At 36.8% G+C, this 24,024-nt stretch overlaps 4 protein-coding genes across 7 annotated transcripts; 2 read left to right on the top strand and 2 right to left on the bottom strand.

Annotated features, from left to right (window-relative positions):
• Positions 1–927: 927 nt before the first annotated feature.
• LOC111400907 (chaperone protein ClpB3, chloroplastic) lies at positions 928–7,567 on the top strand. 2 transcript variants are annotated; one of them, XM_023028369.1, is made up of 10 exons: positions 928–1,362; positions 1,451–1,669; positions 2,241–2,478; positions 3,457–3,652; positions 3,986–4,040; positions 4,181–4,331; positions 4,526–4,834; positions 5,456–5,721; positions 5,951–6,877; positions 6,990–7,567. In XM_023028369.1, exons 1-10 carry the CDS (start codon positions 1,123–1,125, stop codon positions 7,314–7,316), a joined length of 2,928 nt encoding a protein of 975 aa, XP_022884137.1. In that variant the 5' UTR covers positions 928–1,122; the 3' UTR covers positions 7,317–7,567. The 2 variants fall into 2 exon arrangements, with proteins under 2 accessions (XP_022884137.1, XP_022884136.1); XM_023028368.1 differs by having other exon boundaries at positions 1,448–1,669.
• A 2,022-nt stretch (positions 7,568–9,589) lies between these two features.
• Positions 9,590–12,298, bottom strand: LOC111400906. The gene is made up of 3 exons (XM_023028367.1): positions 12,114–12,298; positions 11,972–12,014; positions 9,590–11,889 (listed from the first exon to the last, which is right to left on the bottom strand). The coding sequence occupies exon 3, from the start codon at positions 11,786–11,788 to the stop codon at positions 10,202–10,204; it is 1,587 nt and encodes a 528-aa protein (XP_022884135.1). The 5' UTR covers positions 11,789–11,889; positions 11,972–12,014; positions 12,114–12,298; the 3' UTR covers positions 9,590–10,201.
• A 1,631-nt stretch (positions 12,299–13,929) lies between these two features.
• LOC111400905 lies at positions 13,930–23,202 on the bottom strand. 3 transcript variants are annotated; one of them, XM_023028365.1, is made up of 3 exons: positions 23,056–23,198; positions 20,752–20,859; positions 13,930–15,169 (listed from the first exon to the last, which is right to left on the bottom strand). In XM_023028365.1, exon 3 carries the CDS (start codon positions 15,101–15,103, stop codon positions 14,294–14,296), a length of 810 nt encoding a protein of 269 aa, XP_022884133.1. In that variant the 5' UTR covers positions 15,104–15,169; positions 20,752–20,859; positions 23,056–23,198; the 3' UTR covers positions 13,930–14,293. The 3 variants fall into 3 exon arrangements, with proteins under 3 accessions (XP_022884133.1, XP_022884134.1, XP_022884132.1); XM_023028366.1 differs by lacking the exon at positions 20,752–20,859 and adding an exon at positions 15,367–15,700; XM_023028364.1 differs by lacking the exon at positions 20,752–20,859 and having other exon boundaries at positions 23,056–23,202.
• On the top strand, positions 15,403–19,770 carry LOC111400168. The gene is made up of 5 exons (XM_023027597.1): positions 15,403–15,530; positions 18,485–18,595; positions 18,683–19,229; positions 19,303–19,435; positions 19,481–19,770. The coding sequence occupies exons 1-5, from the start codon at positions 15,403–15,405 to the stop codon at positions 19,768–19,770; spliced, it is 1,209 nt and encodes a 402-aa protein (XP_022883365.1).
• Positions 23,203–24,024: the final 822 nt, after the last annotated feature.

The raw sequence follows: 24,024 nt of genomic DNA, 5'->3' as shown, positions 1-24,024 counted from the left end.
ATTGTTCGAAGATTAACAAGAGCTTTCACTTTATGGTACCACGCAATGATTGTATGTGGAAACACACAGCATTCACGCACGGTCACGTGTGAACAAAACGTTGTCCCAACTTGGACTAGCAATCGTGAGGTTGCTAGTTTAATTTCCATTGGAGCTACTTATTGGCCTTCTTGATTTGAGCCGGTTGAGTAACCTAGGCTGGTTTACCTCCTTGTGATCCTTTGCCGACTAAAATCACAAGACGGGATTTATCTAGTGCGCACCTTCGGATAGCGGCTGCGGGTTCCCTTGTCAAAAAAAAAATGTTAAAGGATAACACAAGAGTGATGTTATCTCATGTCTTGCTGACAGCCGCAGTGTGAGGGTTCGATTCCTGAAACATGGAATTGGACTCCCGTAAAAGTAATGTACAGGCAGCTCTTGTTCCCTGATTTGTTGAGGCACATCCCACGATTTACCTCCCTCACAAAACTCTAGAAGCGGGACGGTAGGGACTCTCAAGGTTGGGGTTCAACCTTTTTTAATGTTAAAGGATAACAATGCCAAAGCTATTTAGGCTGAGACTTTGGCTAATGTTGAAATTTAAGAATGGAATCTCAAATACTCTACAATACACTACATATGATATAAAAATACTCCACATACATATAAAGGAATGTAAAAATCCAATGATAAAACAACTACAAAAATTAAGTTGTTCAATGATTAATAAAGACCATGCTTTTGAAATAATAAATTCAAGAAAACAATAAGTTCCTTTCCAAGAAGCATGCAACTTATAAAAGGGCTTTTCATAATTCAAGCGAACTATACCTAGATACCCATGCCATCCCCCCCATAAAAAAAAAAAAAAAAAAAAAAAAAAACGTTGTCCCAACTTTACCGTACACTCTCGTGTAACCCAAACAAATCCTCCCTCTCCCTTTCACTATATCCCGAACACTCTATTTTAGCTTCACACAAAATTTTCAAGAACCTGCCAGAATTCTCCCCGCTTTATTAAATTCTTACTCAAAGGTTTTTTCTCTGTAGACAAATTCGCCCTTTAATCTCGAACTCCAGCGAAACCCATCTTTTTAAATCCGCTGTAACGCAGAGAAAACAGAGAAAAATCTTATTGCAATGGCTGCAACGACGGCGTTCGCTGGCGTTCAGTGTGTTACATCGTCTAATGGTATGAACAGAGCTGCCTTGTTTTACCAGTCTCCGGTGTCTGTGAACTTCTCAGCGAGACCTGGAGATCTAAAAACCCTTAATTCCTTAAAATTGAAGCAAAGGGATGCGTGTTTCATCCCGAAACGTGATAAAGTCGGCAGGAGTTTGGGTTCATTTGTTGTTCGATGTGATGCATCGGCTGGAAGAGTAAGTTTAGTATTGGCTTTTTTCCCTAGAATTTTACTTTACTTAATTTGTTGTAATTCAATGTTCTGGGATATTTTCTTTACAGCAGATTACACAGCAGGAATTCACGGAAATGGCGTGGCAAGCAATTGTATCGTCACCGGAAGTGGCGAAGGAAAACAAACATCAGATAGTGGAGACGGAGCATTTAATGAAGGCTCTTTTGGAGCAGAAGAATGGGCTTGCTCGCCGGATATTCTCTAAGGCTGGTGTGGACAATACTCGACTTCTTGAAGCTACGGATAAGTACATTCAACGGCAGCCGAAGGTAGTTTTCTAAGTTCATTGTTGCATTAGTTTTACGAGAAAAATTTGGCTCTCCAATTGCTTGAATATGAAATTGATTTTGACTTTGAAAATTATTGTTTCTTTTAGTTGGGATGGATTTGGAAGTTGTTTAAATGTGTTTTAAGTCTGATCTTGCTATAAGAGAACTGTGTTCGTATTTGTGTTATTTGTCAAATAAAATGTGCCGGCTTTGGCATTTTATTTAAGGTTGAAATGCTTTGTGTAGTTGTTTTGTTGCTCCAGACATTAAAAAAAGAAAAGTTTTCTGGTATTGAGCTGCTCCTAATTTTAGAGCTTGGGCTCAGAATGGCATATGGAACTGAAATATTCTTTACAAGCTTGCGGCTGTCGGTTTGAGTGTTATTTCTGATATCAGAATGTAGAAATCAGAAAATTTGAAATTGTCCTCTGTTATGTATGTGATCTTCAATCAATTCTTTGTGTAGGATGTTGACATTTTTTTGATGAATCTGAAAGTTCAATTTCTACATCGCATCTGCATGATTGACCTAACTATATTTTTGGAGTGTTAATCCGTGGAAAAATACCAGGTTCTAGGTGATTCAGCTGGATCAATGTTAGGAAGAGATCTGGAAGGGCTTATACAGCGAGCAAGGGAGTTCAAGAAAGAGTATGGTGATTCTTTTGTGTCCGTTGAGCATTTAGTGCTAGGCTTCGTACAAGATAACCGGTTTGGGAAACAACTATTCAAGGATTTCCAAATTTCTCTAAAAACTCTGAAAGATGCTATTCAGTCCATAAGGGGACGCCAAACAGTTATTGACCAAGGTAACAAATGTTCTGCTTGTTTGGGCTGATACTCTGATTTATAATTTCTATAATGAATCTGTTCAGGGAATATTTGATGAGTTCGGGTCAGGAGATGGAATCTGTCCTTTTTTGTTGCTTGGCGAGGGGACATTTGGTTGAACTGTATTGTTGTTATATTTTTCTTCTTGCCGTTATGATATATATTATATGTACTTCACTCACATGATTAAGAGGCTGTGAATGAGTATGAATGATGCAGCTTTGATTGCCCTTAGGAAGGCTGTGGTGGTGTGACCATGTAGCATGTCCACTATGCACTTTATTGTGATGTGTGAACTTTGTCAAATCTCCTCTTCTGTTGAAAAATGTTAGTTGAGACTTCTATTTTATAATTCTCCCAGGTCTTGTTTGGCCCGCCTGAGGATAGTTTGACAACGGTTTGTTAAATTAAAAAACTATTATTTATTCACACAAGCTGCAGAGATTTTTTGACATAGCTCTCAAAATCAGGAATTGTAATTTTTGATTTACACCAGACATTATACAGAGCAAATTATTTAATCCCAATCTATAACTAGCCCGTCTTTAGAAGTTTGGTCATCCAGCTGGAATTTGCAATGATAGCTGTGTATGAATTTGTTGAAAGTATATTTGTTCTGTAGCTATACATTTTCACGCTAGTTGAGAATTCAAAAGACAATTATATATCTAAAAAAGCGGAGATTCTTGGTTTTTTGCTCATAGAAAACAGTAAGTTCATTGTTGTAGTCAATACGGTTTAGACTTGTTTCTCTGAATAAAAAAGGTATGCTGAGTGATTAAATCCAAATAAAGCTCTTTTTGCGGTACTGTAACAGCTCATGGGATTAGACATTCTGATGTTGTTTGATGACTTTTTGTTCTTTGGTTTTAGTTTTATGCGATAGGAAATGTACTGGGAGTTTTTTCTTATTAAGTATAATATCAAAAATGTCTAACCTAAATAGTCTTGAACAGATCCCGAGGGGAAGTATGAAGCACTAGAAAAATATGGGAAGGATCTAACTGCGATGGCAAGAGCTGGGAAGCTGGACCCTGTAATAGGAAGAGATGATGAAATACGCAGATGCATTCAGATTCTTTCTAGGAGAACAAAGAACAATCCTGTTCTAATTGGTGAGCCAGGTGTGGGAAAAACTGCAATCTCTGAAGGGTAAGATGTAAGGTCCATCTGCATTGTGTTGTGCATCTGACCAGCCATGGTTTTATATGCAGTCAGAAATAGTTAGCCGTCTGAATTGTGAGCATGAATTTGTGACACAAAAATAAGTTACTTGGCATGTAAATTATCAACCTGGCAGTGTTTGGAATGAGTAACAGTTCGAAAAACTGCCTTCCTATGAACTCATTCTGAGAACTGTGGTTCTTGTATTTGCTCGTAGTGGTAGCCTAACTAAATTCAGTATATGTTATTTTTCCTTTTATAGAGCGCTTCTTGTACTAGAATTCCTCTTCCTTTTGCCATAATGGCATCCTTGTTTGACAGGCTTGCTCAGAGGATTGTCCAAGGAGATGTCCCTCAGGCTTTAATGAACCGTAAGGTGAGTGATGTAGAAATTTAACTGTAAATTCTCTTGGGACATGTATATACACACTCCCCCAATGCCCAACACATTCACAAACGTGCAGCATTTCCCTTAGAAAGTAACAAAGGTGTAAGCAGTTCCCTTTCTTAATGCAGCTGATATCCCTCGACATGGGAGCACTCATAGCTGGTGCAAAATACCGTGGAGAATTTGAAGATAGATTAAAGGCCGTGCTCAAGGAAGTGACTGATTCAGATGGCCAAATAATTCTTTTTATAGACGAGATCCACACAGTGGTTGGTGCAGGTAATGCTAATTTCTGATCAAATATTTTCTTTTGGTATTATTTTGCATAGTATCTCATTTTCTTCTTCTAGCATTTTTTTTTTTTTTGTTCGTGAATTGCACCAACCCCTTGCATGCATATGCAGATATGATGCGAAATGTGGCTGTCATTTAATATCTTAGAAGTCAAAAACAAATATTTTGATTATTTTCAGGTGCTACCAATGGTGCAATGGACGCTGGCAATCTCTTGAAGCCTATGCTTGGTCGTGGAGAGCTACGATGCATTGGGGCAACAACTCTGGATGAATATCGTAAGTACATTGAGAAAGATCCGGCCCTGGAGCGCCGGTTCCAGCAAGTTTATGTTGATCAACCTTCAGTGGATAATACCATCTCTATTCTCCGTGGACTGCGTGAAAGGTATGAGCTGCACCATGGAGTCCGCATTTCAGACAGTGCCCTTGTTGAAGCTGCAATACTATCGGACCGTTACATCAGTGGACGTTTCCTACCTGATAAAGGTACAATACTAAGCCCCTGTTTTGTTCAGCTAAATTTTTTTATTAAAATCTAAATCAAAGTTTACATTCACATTCCACGGGTGCCACAACTTTTCAATCACATATTTCATCTTTGTTTATCAAAATCTTCTTAAATTTTGATTTTATCTAAACCAAACAGGTGCTAAATATAATATTCTATTCATAATTAATCTGTTTAAGATTGACTTCTTGATGCTTGCCATCACTCAGGAGTCCCAGAATGTGTAGTAGTTTAAACTTGAAGGTGTGCTAGGCAATTAGAGTTGTTTTATTTCACATTTTTGTCAATAAATGTTTTCAAGATCAAATCTGCAAATTTCCTCCTGTATTAGTGTGACATGTTGGTTAGATGAAATTTTATTGCATGGCCTGTCTTCTTTCTATTAATTTACTGATGACCCTGCCAGCTTATTGCAAAAAAATAAGTCTTGCATATTGAAGTGTTATTTTCAAAATAAACTAACTGCAATGACAATTTTTCTATCGGAAGTGTAAGTTCTAGAGACCGAGTGTTCTCCATTGTCTCACTGGAAAGAATCTATGGATCTAATCAAAGCAATAGAAATCACTGCAAGTACTAATTTTGCATATCAATTGCAGCTATTGACCTTGTTGATGAAGCAGCAGCCAAATTGAAAATGGAAATCACTTCAAAACCAACCGCCCTTGATGAAATTAACCGTGCTGTTCTGAAACTTGAGATGGAAAGGCTCTCTCTTACCAATGACACTGACAAAGCATCAAAAGATAGGCTAAATCGCCTTGAGGCAGAGTTGTCTCTCTTGAAGCAGAGACAAGCTGAGCTGAATGAGCAGTGGGAGCATGAAAAAACTGTCATGACACGCATACAATCTATCAAGGAAGAGGTACGCACTTTTTCTTGGTACTATGATAAGTAGGCTAATTTGTTTTCCTTTCAGATTGCTTTGAGCATCGATATGGTTGCCAGTTCATATAAGTAAAAATGAATATCTCAATTTGTATTATAAGAATGGCATGGTAAAATTGTGAGTCTGCCATTAAAGTTTCACATGGAAAACTTATCCATTGAAGGGAGTTATATCTGTAGAACCTAAATGAATATTTATGTGACAGATTGACAGAGTAAATGTAGAGATCCAGCAAGCTGAGAGGGAGTATGATCTCAACCGTGCTGCTGAATTGAAATATGGGAGCCTAAACTCTCTGCAGCGACAACTGGAAACTGCAGAAAAAGAACTGGACGAGTATATGAAGTCTGGAAAGTCCATGCTTAGAGAAGAAGTAGTAGGTAGCGATATTGCTGAGATTGTTAGTAAATGGACAGGAATTCCTGTTTCCAAACTACAACAATCGGAGAGGGAGAAGCTGTTGCATTTGGAGGAAGAGTTACATAAACGTGTGGTCGGTCAAGATCCTGCAGTAAGATCCGTGGCGGAGGCTATTCAAAGATCCAGAGCGGGCCTTTCAGATCCCCACCGTCCTATTGCTAGCTTCATGTTCATGGGTCCTACCGGTGTTGGAAAGACAGAGCTTGCAAAGGCACTTGCTTCCTATATGTTCAACACTGAAGAAGCTCTTGTACGGATTGATATGAGTGAGTACATGGAAAAACATGCAGTTTCACGGTTGATTGGAGCCCCCCCAGGTTACGTTGGGTACGAAGAAGGAGGGCAGTTAACAGAGATTGTTCGGAGGAGGCCATATGCAGTTATTTTGTTTGATGAGATAGAAAAGGCTCATTCTGATGTATTTAATGTGTTCCTTCAAATCCTGGATGATGGTAGAGTAACTGACTCACAGGGTCGCACTGTGAGTTTCACTAACACTGTAATCATTATGACATCAAATGTGGGTTCACAGTACATACTTAACACAGATGATGACAGCTTGCCTAAGGAGATGGCTTATGAAACTATAAAGCAGAGGGTAATGGAGGCGGCCAGATCAATTTTCCGCCCTGAGTTCATGAACCGTGTTGATGAATACATTGTATTCCAGCCTCTTGATCGTGAACAGATTAGCAGTATTGTCAGGTTACAGGTAAGTTGTTCTTCAATGGTGGTTGAGCTAAGCATGTTGTCACTTCATATATATATATATAAATGTTGGAATAATGCCTCAGCTAATCCCTGTCGTGAATTTTTTTTGACAGTTGGAACGAGTACAAAAGAGGATAGCGGATCAGAAGATGAAGATTGAGGTGACCGATGCTGCAGTTGAACTTCTTGGAAGTCTCGGGTATGATCCAAACTACGGTGCCAGACCAGTGAAGCGGGTGATCCAACAATATGTTGAAAATGAGCTCGCCAAGGGAATCCTGAGAGGAGAGTTCAAAGACGAGGATTCAATTTTGATAGATACAGAAGTCATGGCATTTGGCAATGGTCAGCTTCCACAACAGAAGCTAGTCTTCAGAAAATTAGAGCCTGATTCAGATACGTACTCTGATAACCGAGAAGCTTTTTCTCAGACACGATGAGGAATTGATGATACATCTCTTCTACATAGTAACACTTTTCTCCATACACCCCCGTCATAAGAAAAAAAGACGACTCTCCGTTGTGTAAATTTACAATACAGTTCTTAGATTTTGCTTGACTTTTATTTCCAAGTATTCTTGGGGTACAGTTCTTAAAAAACCTGGCTGAAATGTTTGTATTGCGTGACGATTCAACTTCGAATACACACGCATATATTTTCCATCGGTTTATTCAACAACCCCATTCTCGACGTTCTGTTTGCAGTTTGAGACAAAATGCCACTCCTCCATGATACGAATGTGAATTCTAGTGCAACTTTTTTTGCTTTTGATTCTTAAGGTACCTTAGAACAGTTCACACTCTTAATGGGATCTACAAAGCTAATCTTCTGTCCACGGTGGGCATTAAGATAATTGTCTATCGTTGGCATGTCGTATTTTTTAGACTTTGAGGGAGGGACTGTTTCGTTTCTTAGGCTGGTTTGGTCTATTACTCTTTTCTTGTGCTTATTAGATATTGCATCATTCATAGCATTACTATACTTTTTTCTATCCATTGTGGGTTGGTTATTCTCTCTCTCTCTCTCTTTAATACAAAATTACTTGTACAGCATTTCGAGTCATAATTGGTAGATTTATTTTGAAGAAGACTATTTATTTGTGAAGGAAATAGCTTTCTTATCTTTGATAAAAAAAATTTCGATTTTTATTTGTATAGTTAAACGGATGTATCTATCCCAATAATCTATAATACTTTGCAAGAACTCCAAATCATTTTCTTTAAACTTATCCTTTTAATTATAAAATGATACGCTTGCCTCGAAATGAACTAGACCAATAGTGACATTGGCACTAGACATTCCCAAAATGGGTACTATTGGATCGGGTGGATTCAATAATAGATGTCTGTTGGCATTCCCCTGATTTTTTTTTACCAAAATCATTGATGAAAGTTAAGAAACCAAGAATTTAAGTTGATAATGGCTTTTATCAAATCGATCTATTTTCTTCTCAAATGCTTTTTTGAATATTCCTCAATGCCCTGACTATTCACGGAACTTGAGATGCAAATGATTAGTGGGTAGGAGATAATTTCTAATGGACTAACATTGTTCTTTCTTGAACTACCATAAAATTCATGTTGATGGTTATGTCCAACTAATGAGATAGTACTTGCGAGAGTACCTCTATTACTTCATATTGACCTCAAATGAAAAAAGACTATATTACCTAACTTAGAATTCGAAGACTTGCCCCAGATTTGAACGGCTAAAATTTAATAATCTTGGACCTCTTCTTAGGTTGATCGTTAGACGACCTTGGGTCAGTAACCTTTGAGGGCAAGAGTTAAATATAAGTTATTTTAAACAATAAACAACCGAATGACGAATGACCGTAGAAGTCATTTAGGTGCAGGCAGTAAAGGAATGCGTATCCCAAAGCATGCATGCTTTCAGACACTTCTTTCGAGGAATTGACTCCGCTTAAAGTAAATGTACTTTTAATCAAATCAAAAGGAATTGCAGCTATATCGAAAGATTAAAGTGCTGAACGAGAATAATGTTTTACTCAAAAATAAAAATTGAGAAAATACTACATATGTAAATGACCTAAATTTGAATCAATGGAAGGATATGGCAAAAGGAGAGGATCATCAGAAAAAAAGAAAGTTAGGATTAGACTGGATAACAAATCTTGAAACAAATCTAATTAGAGGCCTGTTTTGAAATGGGCTTCCTAACGAACTCCATTAAATGTTTGGGCCACCCCATATTTGATACGATGTCGAGGCCCAATAAAGATTCCCCAACAGCCAGTCCTCCCTTCCGAAATCCCATGGGCTAGTATTTTCCTAGGCCCATCAGCTTATTACCGAGGATATTTTATGTACTGTTAATAGTTTTTGAAAAGAAAGTCTCGTAAGTACAAAAAAAATGTAATTTTGATAATCACTTTTAAACAAAAACTTAAGAGTACAACCAAACATGTTTGACTCTGTTGCACCTTTCACCTGTCCCTTCACACCGCATACCCAATTTGATGTATTTGGATAGGGGCCTTGACAGGCCCATGTGACGGGGCACCTATGTGGCGCCTCCTATTGGAGGGGGTGCTGGTCCCCAAGGCCCCTGCTTGTTTATCATTTTCCTTGATGATATTTGTAAGAAAATAAAGAATCTCAATAGATAAAGTAATTTTTACAAACGCATAAATTGTGCAATAATTTAGAGTATAACATGTATAATTTTATCTATTTACTTTTCTCTACTTGATAACACGACTTAATATGAGGCACGATATATTCCTTTAATAAAAAAAAAAAAAAAAACACAACCTCGGGGACTACAGCCCTGTCCAGTCCCCCCAAATCAGTCCCTGGGCTTGTTGCGTGATCAAATCCAATGCCGACAAGCTAATGAATACCGCATCAGAGAGTGGGAGGTTGGCCCCCAATCATCTGGCGATGTACATCCAGTCCTGATCTTGAACACAAGTTAAGCCACCAAAAGGTCAAATAAATTGTCTTGAGGAAACCACAGAACCTATGTCAATATGGAGGAAATGCAAAGAAAGACAATTCAAACTGTCAAGAACTCATAGTCTTCAATCCTATTCACCTCTTTTTCTTCGTCCATTTTCCATCTAAAAATTAAGAAAGAAGAAAAGAACAAACATACCCTTCATGGAATGGCTCCGAAGCCACATCAGAACCAGCCATAAATGAGCATCCACATGAAATCTATTCCGTGTACTAAAATTATTTGACGGTTGTGAACTCATTGTATCACAACATATTCCATATTCTCGTAAATTCCTTTACAATGTCAACAACATGAGGGGAAGTTAATTTGCCACTCATCTGGCATCATGTGAAGTAGGTTTACTTATTGGAGAGAGATCACAGTTTCAAATGCACCCACTAAGGCTTTAACCTTACTCTTCCTGCTTTCAACAAGCTTACTTGCTGTTTCTTCAATGACATTATTAAACAAACCTTGTGCATCTTTCTTCCCCTGCACATCTTGATGCTTTAAAACGACCTTCTCAGAAGAAGGATCTGCTTCATTTTTGTCATCATTGACCGTGCCATTTTTAAAAGTTTTCCTTCTCAAATCACCCTTGCCATCTTGGTATTCTACCAAGACCCTTCCCCTCCTAAATTTGAGTCTCCTAGGATTGTAATGATCAGATTTGAGGTCCACTACCTTCCCCCTCATGAACTTTAACTTCACAGGAGTACCGTCTCTATCTTCAGAACCAACTGCACTATTCTTCCTACGAACCTTAATGTGTTTCTCCTTCCCCAATTTCACTTCGCCAACTTCTGCAGTGTCATTTCTGTCAGAGATTATTTCATGTACTTCACTTTCATCGTATTCAGTCTCTCCTCCTCCTCCATGACACAACAAGGATGATGATTTTGCAAGTGACAAACAAGCAAGTGCTGATGGAGATGGATGTGATTGAATGACATGGCCATCTGTTCTGATAACATGCAAGGTTTTCTCAGGAATATTCTCATCACTTGATCTTTTAGTCTCAGGCTTGTGTATTCTATTTCGATCCTTCAAAGGAGACATCAGTTTTAAGCTTATGTCTTTTCTTGTTTTCAAGGGCATTGTTCTACAGAGGGAGAGTTTGGGGGACACACAAGCAGGCAGAGGAGTCAAAGCTTTCTTTACAGATGCTTTGGATGCCAATATCTTTCCTCCAGTTTTAACATCATTGTTTCTTCTTTGTATTCCATGAATACCATCTGAAGTGTTAGGGGAAGAGGATAGTCTCACTGTTACCGACTGAGAATGCTTGTCGGGCACGTTCTCTGTCTTCTCATTCTCCGGTACATTATTATCAATTGAGGAACCTTGTTTCGAAGTGACTTCAACTGTTTTAGAGGACAACACAGTTTCCCTCTTGATAATTTCCAAGGGATATGGTGAGGGCGTTTTCTTGGAAGATGACGGCTTGTGCCTTTGCATAGGGGTTATATTACCTGGTGAAGCCTTTTGCTCTGGGGAGTATCTTTGGGAATTCAAGGATGGCTTGGGCTTAGATATAAAGGATTTGGCAACTGGAGAAGACTTATTCTCTGGTAAATGGGATTTGTCACCTGATGAAGCCTTGTGATTAACAACTATTTTCTTCTTTTGTTCCCCTGGAATAGTTTTCTCTACAGAATTTTGCTCATTGAGTGGAGGTTTTGTTGTCCTCTTAGGTATATTACTCCTTTCCTTCACTTCGAATGCATGTTTCCTGCCATATTTACAGAAATCATGGCAAGAACCCGTGGATGCTCTGAGATAATGGGGAATTGATTCTTGATCATTGTTTGCAGAATCTAGTTTCTCGGTAGAAACTCTTCTAGAATTGTATCTAGCATCGTATGCTCCAATGGATGATCTACGTTGCTGGGAATAAATTTTGCCTCCATTGTATGAAGAACCTGATATTCCTGAAGAGATTTTGCCCATGTTTCTCACGTCTAATTCAATTTTTATGGAGTCACCATTGAACTGATACTTCCTTCAGCCATCAAAATGGAATATAAAAAGAACTTTTAATACCTAAAATCCTGAAAATAAAAGTTATATATAGTCAACCTATATAACACTCGTTTAATGAGGAGGAAAACGAAACTGAAGAAATACTCGTACCTTCTCTATTTCTTTCAGGCCCTTATCTCCTTTATTTATACATCTGCGGAAGGAAAAGCATTAAAAAGCAACGAATTGAATAAGGAATAATCAATAACTAATACCAGTGACTAAGAAAGCTGAATAATAAAAAAGAATCCACCTTTTCCATCTCTACGCTCTTATTTATTATTCTTTAGGCTTATAGAGATAGAGAGAGATCGTGCAAGCAACGCCTTGTAGTTCTGCAGTGTTCTGAGAGTTCCTATGAGGCTTTTTATGTGAGTTTACGCGTTTTTGTTGTTACAGAGTTTTCGGTAGAGGAGATAGAGCGACGGTTTATCTGCATGCGTGTGGGGAGAGAGAGAGAGAGAGAGAGAGAGAGGGGATTTATGGCTGTATTTCATAGCCCAAAATTTTTCATGAAAAATGGAAAGTAATTTCATTTTTTACTTTTGACTTGTTTGATAATCAAAATTTTTACATCAATTCATTTTCACATTTTCCTCGCATCACAATTTTCAGATTTTTGGGGAATTTATTTTCCCATGGGCTAAGTGGTTTTATGTTTTTCACTTATTTTTTCTTGTTTTTTTTTTGTTTTGCAATGTAAACAAATTCTAGGAACAATTGTAAAAGAGAATATCCATTAAATTGACAATTTTTATGTAAAATGAAGTCAAACGAATACCAAAATATATATATATTTTTGGATTTTTTTTTTATAATGGAAATAAATTATAAGAACAATTGTAGAAGCTGATATCCTTTAAATTAACAATTTTCATGAAAAACAAAGTCAAACGAACACCAAAAAATATTTTTATTGTAATGTTTTTAAGGTGGAAAATCATACCAATCAAATATTATTAATTGACAATTCCACTAAAACAAACTTTAGACAATTCAATTCCCTTCAATTCGTTTTCTTTCTACCAAAATTTCATATTTGCAATCAGACGGACCCTTATATTTATTTTCATACTTTTTTAGTCGGGTTTATTTAAAAAGACGGAAAGGATAGCTTGAAGCATATGAGGTGTCGGAGCTCTCTTTAAGCTTTTTGGAGTCCAACAAACTTCTCGATTAATGAATTTTGAAGAGATATAGTCGAAATAAAGATAAAAAGTTATTCTTTAAGATTTGCAAATTAAAAATCTTGTTCGATCATTGTCATGCCCTCGAATATTTTTCTAAATCTGTTATTCAACAAAATGTATTTTAAAAAACAAGATAAATAATATAGTTTCCACAAGATTCGTGATAAAAATAAATATTAATTAGATAGCTTTAAATATATGCATTTTGTCTAGTGTTTGGTAGGAAACATTTTACCACTAGTTGGACATTCAAGTCGTACATAATTGCTAAAAGAATTTTTGTATCTAAAGTTAAATTATTAATTTTAACCACACTTTCCATAGTATTCATAAGACTAATCAATAATCTATCACTCATTTCTATTAATTTATAATCTTCGCAAAAAATTGAAATCCAAGCAAAAGTTTAAACATGACATTACAGTGACAATAAAGGACAGCTTTGACTCTCCCGTTCAACCCCCTTCCCTCTCTATCTCAAGCGAACGCAATATGGGGTTGGTAGATGAGAGTTGTCAAGAGATGATGACTCTCCACCCAAATAGGAGTTGAATATCCACAACAAAGAAACAGGATAAAGAGAGGCATTTAGATTTTATTTTGATCTTTTAAAAGTTCCAGTCTCAAGGAAGGGTCTATTCTCACTCGAAGAAAAAGAGGCAAAAGTTATTCGCAATGTATTCCAGCCATTTTATCATCAGAACAAAATATCCAGGCCCAACAATTTTTTTTGATTACTTTTCTAAATCTGAGATGAGGCAGTGACATTTTACATCGGACGGGTTCGGAACATCTACTCAAAAGGCTAAAGAATTGCTTTCAAATACTAAAGCACCAAAAGATGAGAAACTTCTAAACTTGCATGGTAAGAGATTAACATAGGCATACAAAAGGATATTCAATAGATTTAGTTCAAGCCACAAGAAAACCATGATGATGTACAAATACAATCAAGCCCAACAAATATTCTTGTTAGAATTACCATTATACACAGAATAGCATTGATTGGCAGATGGTGCCAATTATGAAAAACACAAGCACCCAACCGGAAATATAGTAACCTAACAGAGACTTTTTGACACGGCGTAGAACAATCAAAGGGCTAAAGACATAAAGGAGTTCTTACAAGTGTTGTTACAGCGAAACCATGGCACAACGATGGATTCACAACTTAAAGAACTGCAAGTTTTGGTGGTGCAGCGGTGAAATCACAGGGCACCAGAAAATGCAAAGACATGGCACCTCATGTGATAATCTCCCTAACAAGCCAATCCAAGCTTGGATATGCAAAGTACAAAATGAGAAAAGATGGAAGTGCAAAGACAACTGTGATGAGTACATATAGGGCCAAGATGGCTGCACTGGCAGGTATGACATATAAAACGATGATGAGAAAAATTATGACCAGGGGGAACTTGGCTGTCAAGTGAACAAAGAAAACTAGGGATTTTGTGAGGGATGAATGCAATCTCTCAAAAGCAAAAGAACTATTGAACTGATTACCATTGTTATTTGATCCAGATCCCAAATGCTCAGAATGATGAGTACACTGACCCCTCCGGTGGTTAGAGTTCCCTGTACGGCTTCCGGGTGCTTTTGTGCTAGATGACCAAATGGCCTGATGATCCCCACACGTGGAAGAGTGAGATTTAACTCTGTCACCATTCATGCTCTCAAGCATCCAGAGAAGAAAGAAGTTCTTACGAGGAAATTTGAGGTTTCCCCTATACACCAGGCGGAGCGATAAGAAATTGCACCAGGGGCAAGATATAAAGAGTGGAAGCTGATAAGGTAAAGAAGGAAATTTCACAACAGCCCATTGTAGTCCCAGTATGCAGTTTTTACATAATGTATGACCACACCATAAGACAAAGGGTATGTTTTCGACAAGGTTAAAAGATTCCCAGCATATAGGGCATTCCAGTCCCTCCTCTCTGCTGCCGATGGAAGAAACTCCATCGTCTGAGCAATCCATTGAATCCTGTGTTGGCTTCAGAACATCATGCTTCAGGCCCATACTTCCAGCTATAAAATTGGATGCAAAATTCCACATGTTGTGACTAGCTGGAACCACTACAGAATGAACACTGCAAGTCTACACTGTAGACAACACCAGTTCCTGAGAGATCCAACCAGAAAAGAATTTAAAAGCTGTCATTGAAAGATGAATCTATAAAATATTGATGACAGATCAATTCGATTGAAACACTTATCTTCTTAAAAGTTTCTTTTAATTTCTACAGAGAATAAACATTGAAAGAGTAATTTAATAATACAATGGCGTAGCATATATTTAAGTTATAGAGCTAAGCATACATGATATTAGAGTAAATCAGAATGCTTCCAACCAAAATGATTGACTTCGATTTCAAGAACGATAGCATAGGGCAGCTCATGGACTATCCCACCAAGACTTTCTATTCTCCCAGAAGCCTCCAGCACAAGCGCAATAAAAAACTCAAGACTTTGTCTCTTATGATGTAGGTGTTGAATTTGCCAAAAGAAATGAAGGAGAATGAAGATTGAAACAAGAATCTTCAAATAAAGAATGAAAGAAGACCACAATCAAAAAGCTTGAACGTGCCGAATAAATGTTGTCCTGAAGCTTTATTTGCCTCCTCTCACCTTTGAGGTTGCTTAAAGGATAACACTGACAAATAGCTCCGAGAATTAATCAAGCCTTAATGAGTTAGTGACAAGCATATCAGCAAAAACTCTCAAAAGGACAAAGAACAAAATATAAAACTAGAATTTAGGGTTTGAAGTTGTTGGAAGATCAAAATCTTAATTTCTATACATTGTAGTAATGTGTTCCCCCACAAAGAGATGTGTTGTTTCACATTTAGGAATTCAGAAAATTGAATTTTCCGCAAGTTACAGGAGGTGCCGCTCGAGTTCCAGCTTCTCTTCTCTGCTCGAGCTCAGAGGCAGGATTTTCCTGCCTTTGCTTCTCATTTCAGCAAGAAGATACTGCAGCAAGGCTTTTTGCCTTGCTCACTTTTGATGACCTTCAATCTTTTCTCCAAAGCTCTAAACCATATTTCACATCCAAACATCCATGTACATCTTTTCTCCATATAATTGAATAACTTCAACTCCAATAGAAGGTCACAATGTATTATGCGACAATCTAACTAGAGGACGGAGACTCAAATTTACCAGCCAGTTGACCGTTATTAACAATTTAAATAATTTACATATGACATCGACTATGTCTATAAAAAGTAGTATATAAATTAGTGAACTCTATTAGTCCTTTATAATAATTTTTGTGAACATAGCAATGGATCTTTGTTAGAAATTAATTTTAATTTATTTGTCTTTTATTTGCATGCACGTTTGTAGTATTGACCTAATCTTTAGGAATAATTTTACTTAACTGCAGTTGAATAAATCATTGCGGATGAACTAGTCAATAAGGATAAGATATTTTCTCCAGATTTCACGCTGAATTCTATTGTACAAATGGCTATATAAAGCCCCCTTTGGTTGAATGAAAATCGCACCAACTCTTCTCCATTTACTCTCCTGTTCTTAATTGCAACAGCATATTATTGCTTTTCCAGCAGCAAACAATGGTATCAGAGCCATTGATGAGTGCTCTACACTCATAATATTTATGTTACCTAATTTGTTATTTTGTTACTCTTGAGAGTGTTTTAGAGCTTTTTATTGTGTGTTTTGATGTTGTGATGTAGATTGATGAAATTTAAAGAAATAAACAAAAGTTGGCGAAATTGAGGAAAATTGCTAAATTGTAAGAGATCCAAAGTTCGGGGACTAAAACGCAAATATTGAAAAGTTGTGTTGAACCTCACAATGAAGATCCGAACATGCTAGGAGTCAATTGGATGAAAAAAAATGTCAAAGGGATCAAATTTGATCAAACTATGATCACAAATCAATTTCCAATCGAAAAGTTGTGCTCTGGAATTTCAGCCTCACATTGAGACTCATTTTTGACATAGCAAACGATCGAAGCGGAGAATAATATCTGAAGAAAATTTGTGCCCCTTAGAGTTAGCTTTCTAACGAGTTTTGAATCACTTCAATTGGACATCGGACGAGAAAGTTATCCTAAAATTACTGAAAGACGCGCTGAAGGAATTTTCCACCCGAATCGGGTGCCGCCTATACGGGAAAACGTATTTTGATATTTTTGGATTTCTTTCTCGGCCCATTCCAATCCAAAATCGTCCAACACTTGAGAAGACTATAAATATTACCTAAAAGACCTAATTAAGAGGAGGAAAACGAGCAAGGAAAACTGGAAGCAGCCGGCAAGAACACGTGATGGGAAAGAGGAGTTTAGCCGGCCAATTGCAAAAATCTGGAGAAAAACCCACGATTGGTCAATACAATTAAAGAAGAGGAAGTTAATTGAGAAAATTTGACAACAATGGAAGAAGAAATCGAGCGGCAAAAACGAGTTTTTCTATTCCTTTTCTTCTCTATGTTCTTTCTTATTAATTTATTTATGTCAATTTTCTCAGTTATGAACTAAACAATTATTTTAGGGATAATGTAGCCTACTTGAGATATGTTTGGATTCCGTTATAATTATTTCAATTGATCTTTCCTTTTTATTTATTTATGTTATTTGTGCGCAATGCTTTCAATTAACTGGCCACTAATTTACTGATTTGATGTTCTAAGTTTTGGCGCTCGAGAGAGGCAAATTTAGGCGTGATCTAAGACAACATAACTTTGATTTCGTAGGTTTCGAGAGAAAGTGCGAATCTTTGAGGCTTATTTTAATTAAGAACCACGTGCTTAATAATTTTTATATTCTTAATTCAGAATAGAGATATTAAAATTAATATATAAAAATAAATTTTATTTGGCGCTCGAGAGAGGGAAATAGAATCATTTTAGCGTTTTTGCCCATAAATTTTGGAAAGATTGATAGAAATAGTTATACGGTTGAAAAATATTGTCGAATGTATGGTGAAATCATTCCCTAGGCATTCATAATTTGATAAGAAACTTCATAATTTGCCCTCGTTTACTTACATCGTTCATCCTATTTAATTTTAATTTAGCATAAAAACATTGACTCAAAATTTGGTCCTCTAAATAAAGGGAAAGCTAAAATAATTATAGTACTCAATTGATTTGAATATCAATCTTGTGAGTTCGACATCCTAACTTCTTTACCATATTATAAAACTTGACACCGTACACTTGCGGTTTAAAAATCACGTTGCATAAATCGCGTGGCAGCCATTCTTGGGAAAAATCTATCCACCCTTTCCAAGAATTTTAGTGCAAAAACATTCAAATTGTTTTGCATTGATTTGCTCATTATTGTGGAAACAAATTCAATCTGTTCACATTTTTACTTCTTGTCGGATATATAATTCCTCTAAAAATGGGTTATGCATCTGATTTGCAACCAGTTTTCGAGTAATTTTTTCATAACCTTGTATTGCAGGAGCATGCTAATGGAGAACTCCTTGAGGTCTACGGAGTACTGGCATGTTATTGAATCTGGTGTTGTAGCACTTGCTGTTGGAGTGGCACAAACAGAAGCACAAAAAACAGAGTTGGAAGGACTAAAGTCGAAAAACTTGAAGGCAAAAAATTACTTTTTCTAGGCCATTGATCGATCTATCCTGGAAACTATTCTTAGAAAAGAAACTTCCAAGGATATTTGGGATTCAATGAAGAAAAAATACCAAGGCTCTTCCAAAGTTAAGTGTGCACAGCTTCAAGCCTTAAGAAGGGATTTTGCAACTCTACAAATGAAGGATGGTATATATGTTACCAACTATTGTGCAAGGACCATGGGGATAGCCAACAAAATGAGATTCCATGGTGAGAAGATGGAAGATGTTGCCATTGTTGAAAAGATATTACGTTCTTTGACACCAAAGTTCGACTATGTTGCCTGTTCAATTGAAGAATACAAAGACATAGATGCAATGTCCCTTGATGAGCATCAAAGTTCCTTATTGGTCCATGAGCAAAAGATGAACAAAAATTTAGCAACAGATGAGCAACCTCTAAAGGCTTCCACCTTCACTCAATTCTCAAATTTTAGAGGAAGGGAAAGAGGTACAGGTAGAGGAAGAGGAGGTCGAGGTAATAGAGATGGCAGCAGACAATCTCAAAATTTTAAAGTTCATGATGATCAAGGCAAAGCTAGAGGACGTGGTCAGCACTTTGACAAATCCAAGGTAGAGTGCTACAAGTGCCATAGTTTTGGTCATTATTGTTCTGAATGTTATACAAAGCTACCTAACAATAAAGAAAAAGGGAGAGAAATCGAATTTTGTAGAAAATAAAGGAGTGGAAACTTTGTTGATGACGGTTCAAGTCAGTGAGGAACCTCAGTCAGATGTATGGTATGTAGATACAGGTTGCAGTAATCACATGTGTGGAAGTAAGTATTATTTTTCTTACTTAAATGAAGACTTTCATTCTACAGTAAGTTTTGGTGATTATTCCACTGTGAATGTAATGGGAGAAGGTGATATTAGTATAAGAACCAAGAACGGTTTTTTAGAGACAATTTCTAATGTTTTTTACGTTCATGATTTGAGCAATTTGTTAAGTGCTGGACAATTACAAGAAAAAGGTTATGTAATTACTATCAAGAATGGTGCGTGTCAGATATATGATCTTTCTAAGGGAGCCATTGCTATTGTTCAAATGAGTTCATACAGGTTGTTTCCGTTGAAGTTCGTAGGTGTGAACCTTCCTTTATGGTTGAAGTGAAAGATTCTTCATGGCTTTGATTTTTGCTATGGCCACTTGAATTTTGTTGGATTAAAGACCCTCCAACAAAAAAATATGGTAACGAGCCTTCCTCAAATTGACACATCTTCTAAAGTTTGTGAAGAATGTGTTGTTGGCAAACAACATCGTTCTCAATTTCCTCAAGGAAAGTCATGGAGAGCAAAATATGTTTTGGAGCTGGTTCATTCCGATATTTGTGGGCCGATAAAACCATCTTCTAATGGGGGTAAGAAATACCTAATTAACTTCGTTGATGATCAGAGTCGAAAAACTTGGGTTCAATTTTTACCCGAAAAATCAGAAGCTTTTAGTGCATTTAAAAGCTTCAAGGCACGTGTTGAAAATGAAACAGGAAAAACAATTAAAACTCTTTGTACTGATCGTGGTTGAGAATAATGCTCAAAGGAGTTTGAAAGTTTTTGTGATGCTCATGGTATTCGAAGAGAACTCACAGCTGTTTATACACCACACCAAAATGGTGTATCAGAGAGGAAAAATAGAACCATTCCCAACATGGTGAGAAGCTTGCTAGCAAGAGGGAGAATTCCGAAGAATTTTTAGCCGGAAGCTGTGAATTGGAGCATTCATATCCTGAAAGGAATCCTATTTTTGCAGTTCAAAACATGACACCAGAAGAGGCTTGGAGTGGGAGGAATCCAGCTGTAGATCACTTTAGAATTTTCGGTTGTATCGCATATGTACATGTCCCGGATGAGAAAAGGAAAAAGCTTGATGATAAGGGTGAAAAGTGTGTCTTTCTCGGCGTAAGTGAAACGTCCAAAGCATATAAATTGTTCAATCCAATGACAAAGAAGATTGTGACAAGTAGAGATGTGATTTTCGATGAGGAAAGCACTTGAAATTGGAATGGACAGCAACCTACTCAAGTCATTTTTGATAGTGAAATTGAAGAAGAAATGCAGAAACCCCTACAACAACAAATTCCAGTGGCTCCTATACCTGAAAATCCACCAAATGTAGCTCTAGCAAGTGCTGAAACTTCACCAACAGTAGCAGAAGCTACTGATGCAGCAATTGAATCCCATCTTCACCATATTTGAAAAAGGCCTGCATGGATGATAGACTATGAGGTAACTAGAATTGATCAAATTAAAATTCCAATCACATACTTTGCTTTATTTTTAGATTGTGACCCTACAACCTTCGAAAAAGTGCTGTCAAAGAATCAAAATGGCAAAAGGCAATGGATGATGAAATTGCAGCCATTGAAAGAAATGATACTTGGGAGTTATCGAATCTTCCAAAAGGGCATAAAACTATTGGTGTGAAGTGCATCTTCAAAACAAAACTAAAGGAGAATGGTAAAGTTGACAAGAATAAGGCGCGATTGGTGGCTAACGGATACAAGCAAGAGTATGGGGTTGACTATACGGAAGTTTTTGCTCCGATAGCAATACATGATACAATCAGATAGGTGATCGCATTGGCAGCACAACATTCATGGCCTATCTTCCAGTTGGATGTCAAATTGGCATTCTTGCATGGAAACTTAGAGGAACAGATATTTGTCGATCAACCTCCTGGTCATATTAAAATTGGAAATGAGCATAAGGTGTATAGATTAAAGAAAGCTCTTTATGGATTAAAACAAGTCCCACAAGCTTGGTATAGTCGCATTGAGGCTTATTTTTTAAAGGAAGGCTTTCAAGATGTCCATATGAGCACACACTTTTTGTTAAAGTTGGAAATGGAGGAAAAATGCTCATTGTCTGCTTATATGTAGATGAATTTATATTCACTGGAAATGACAGTTTCATGTTTGAAGAATTCAAGAAGTCCATGATGGTTGAATTTGAAATGTCTGATCTAGGTATGATGCATTACCTCCTTGGTATAGAAGTAGTGCAGACTACTAGTAGAATCTTTATTTGTCAAAAGAAGTATGTGCGAGAAATTTCAAACAGGTTTCACATGAAAGATTGCAACCCTGTAAACACTCCAACTGAGTTTGGCTTGAATTTAACCAGGGATCATGGAGGAAAAATAGTAGACAACACTCTCTATAAGCAAATTGTAGGGAGTTTGAGCATTCTGTAAGTCTAATCAGCAAATATATGGAGAATCCAACAACAATGCATTTGTTAGCTGCCAAATGAATCTTTCGTTACTTGCAAGGAACTAAAGATTTTGGATTGTTCTATAAGAAGGGTAAAAGATTGGACCTATTCGGATTTACTGACAGTGATTATGCAGGAGATCAAGATGATGGAAGAAGTATTTCAGGTTATGTTTTTATGCTAGGAACAGGTGCTGTTTCGTGGTCATCCAAGAAGAAACCAATTGTTACTTTGTCAACTATTGAAGATGGATTTGTTGCTGCAACAACTTGTGCTTGTCAAGCTATCTGGCTTAGGAAAATTCTTGAAGAGTTACATTTAAGCAAGAAGGATCTATCACAATTTTTTGTGACTCAACTATCAATCTTTCCAAAAATCCCGTACTAAATGGAAGAAGCAAGCATATTGATGTGAAGTATTATTTTTTAAGAGATCTCAGCAATGATGGAACAATTGATCTGAAGTACTGCAGAAGTGAAGATCAGTTGGCTGATATATTTACTAAACCTCTCAAATTTCTTCCCTTCCAAAATCTGAGAAGGTTATTGGGCATTTGCATCTTGGAGAATTCGGCTTGAAGATGGAGCTAAAAAAATAAACTGCAACTTAAAAGTGTACAGTTTAAAGGAGGGATTGTTAGAAATTAATTATAATTTATTTGTCTTTTTGTTAGATGCACGTTTGTAGTATTGACCTGGTCTTTAGGAATGATTTTAATTAACTGCAGTTGAATAAATCATTGTGGATGAACTAGCCAGTAGGGATAAGATATTTTTTCCAGATTTCATGCTGAATTCTGTTGTGCAAATGGTTATATAAAGCCCCCTTTGGTTGAATGAAAATCGCGCCAACTCTTCTCCATTAACTCTCCCGTTCTTAATTGCAGCAGCATATTATTATTTTTCCAGCAGCAAACAATCTTTTCCCATAATATACTATTCATTTGGTCATCATTTATTCACTCAAGTACACCCTCCAAATTAGCGAACTTCAACAATCTAAACTCCAAAATCGATTACTACAATAACTGCTATTACTGCAACAAGGAATACAAAATAAACATCCAAAAACTCAAATTTACGGCTAAAAGAGAAAAAGTACGAGAAACAAATCACTAATCCATTACATCACAGATTTACGATTAATTTCAAAACAAATAATGAAATTCGTGAGCGGTTTTACTTACAGAGTGATCGAGGCAAGATCGGAGGAAGCCGCAGAGAGAAGAGAGGAGAAGGAACGAAAGGACGTAAATGGCCCTGCGACTTTTTTCAATCTCACTATTCGCAGGCAGTGTTTGTGCTCCCGTGTGGCTGAGCTTTAACGTAGACCCAACCGTTAATTTGTAGGAGCGTCTGATCCGAGTGGTTGAATTTCCAATTGTACCCCTTGTCATTTTAGCATGTTTGGCCAAGCTTTAAAAAGTTTTGTTAAATTCTGAAACTTAATTCAAGAAAGTTGAAAGAAAAAGAATTACGAAATTGATTTCACGAGAAGCTGATCAAAGAGATGATGCACGATGATCGCATTATTAACTATTTCTATTTCTTTTAGATTTACTTAAGAAGAATTTAAGGATGATAACAAAGTGCATAGAAATTTTCGAGGGAATTTTATGATGAACTGATGTTATGGCACACATGAATTATAAGAGGACAAGCATGTACAAATTTTGAGGACGAAATAAGAGGGAAAAAAGTGAAATTTTTCCATTTGCTTAGAAAAACTATTTAAGAGGTAAATGATAATGACTAGAGGTTATAATTACCAAAATTGTAGAGTTTTGGGGTCAGTTTGTAGTTTTTTCAATTTTTTAGAAACTTAAATGCAAATGTGGAAAAATATGCCTTTAAAAAAAAAAAAAAAAAAAAGGTTAGATGCACTCTAGGTCACCCAACTTTTGAGGGCGGAGTTACACCTTGGCCACTCTTCCAAATCACCATTTTGTGGGTCTATTAGAACATGGGTCTCTCCCTTGGATGGAGCATCAAGTATGTGTGGGGGAAATGGGCTTCGAGCTTCTTTTTGTAGCTGTCTATTGAATAGAAGTCGATACCACTTCATTTTATTAAATATTCGTAGATTATTAGGACAAAATACAAAGACTTATTTTTGAGGTTTATGATAATTTCAAAGGTGCCTCGTCTTTTTATAA

This window comes from Olea europaea, chromosome 10 (genome assembly GCF_002742605.1).
Source record: "Olea europaea var. sylvestris chromosome 10, O_europaea_v1, whole genome shotgun sequence".
NCBI lineage: Eukaryota > Viridiplantae > Streptophyta > Magnoliopsida > Lamiales > Oleaceae > Olea > Olea europaea.
This window is presented reverse-complemented; position numbering and strand designations above follow the sequence as displayed.

Excerpts from the sequence above, each read along its gene's own strand:
- LOC111400907 (XM_023028368.1), top strand. The coding sequence starts at position 1,123 with ATGGCTGCAACGACGGCGTTCGCTGGCGTTCAGTGTGTTACATCGTCT. Across the intron at positions 3,653-3,985 it reads AAAACTGCAATCTCTGAAGG|GCTTGCTCAGAGGATTGTCC; the intron begins GTAAGATGTAAG and ends CTTGTTTGACAG. Across the intron at positions 4,835-5,455 it reads ACGTTTCCTACCTGATAAAG|CTATTGACCTTGTTGATGAA; the intron begins GTACAATACTAA and ends TATCAATTGCAG.
- LOC111400906 (XM_023028367.1), bottom strand. The coding sequence starts at position 11,788 with ATGGGCAAAATCTCTTCAGGAATATCAGGTTCTTCATACAATGGAGGC.
- LOC111400905 (XM_023028364.1), bottom strand. The coding sequence starts at position 15,103 with ATGTGGAATTTTGCATCCAATTTTATAGCTGGAAGTATGGGCCTGAAG.
- LOC111400168 (XM_023027597.1), top strand. The coding sequence starts at position 15,403 with ATGATTGACTTCGATTTCAAGAACGATAGCATAGGGCAGCTCATGGAC. Across the intron at positions 19,230-19,302 it reads AGCACTTTGACAAATCCAAG|AAAAAGGGAGAGAAATCGAA; the intron begins GTAGAGTGCTAC and ends CTAACAATAAAG. Across the intron at positions 19,436-19,480 it reads CAGTAATCACATGTGTGGAA|TAAGTTTTGGTGATTATTCC; the intron begins GTAAGTATTATT and ends TTCATTCTACAG.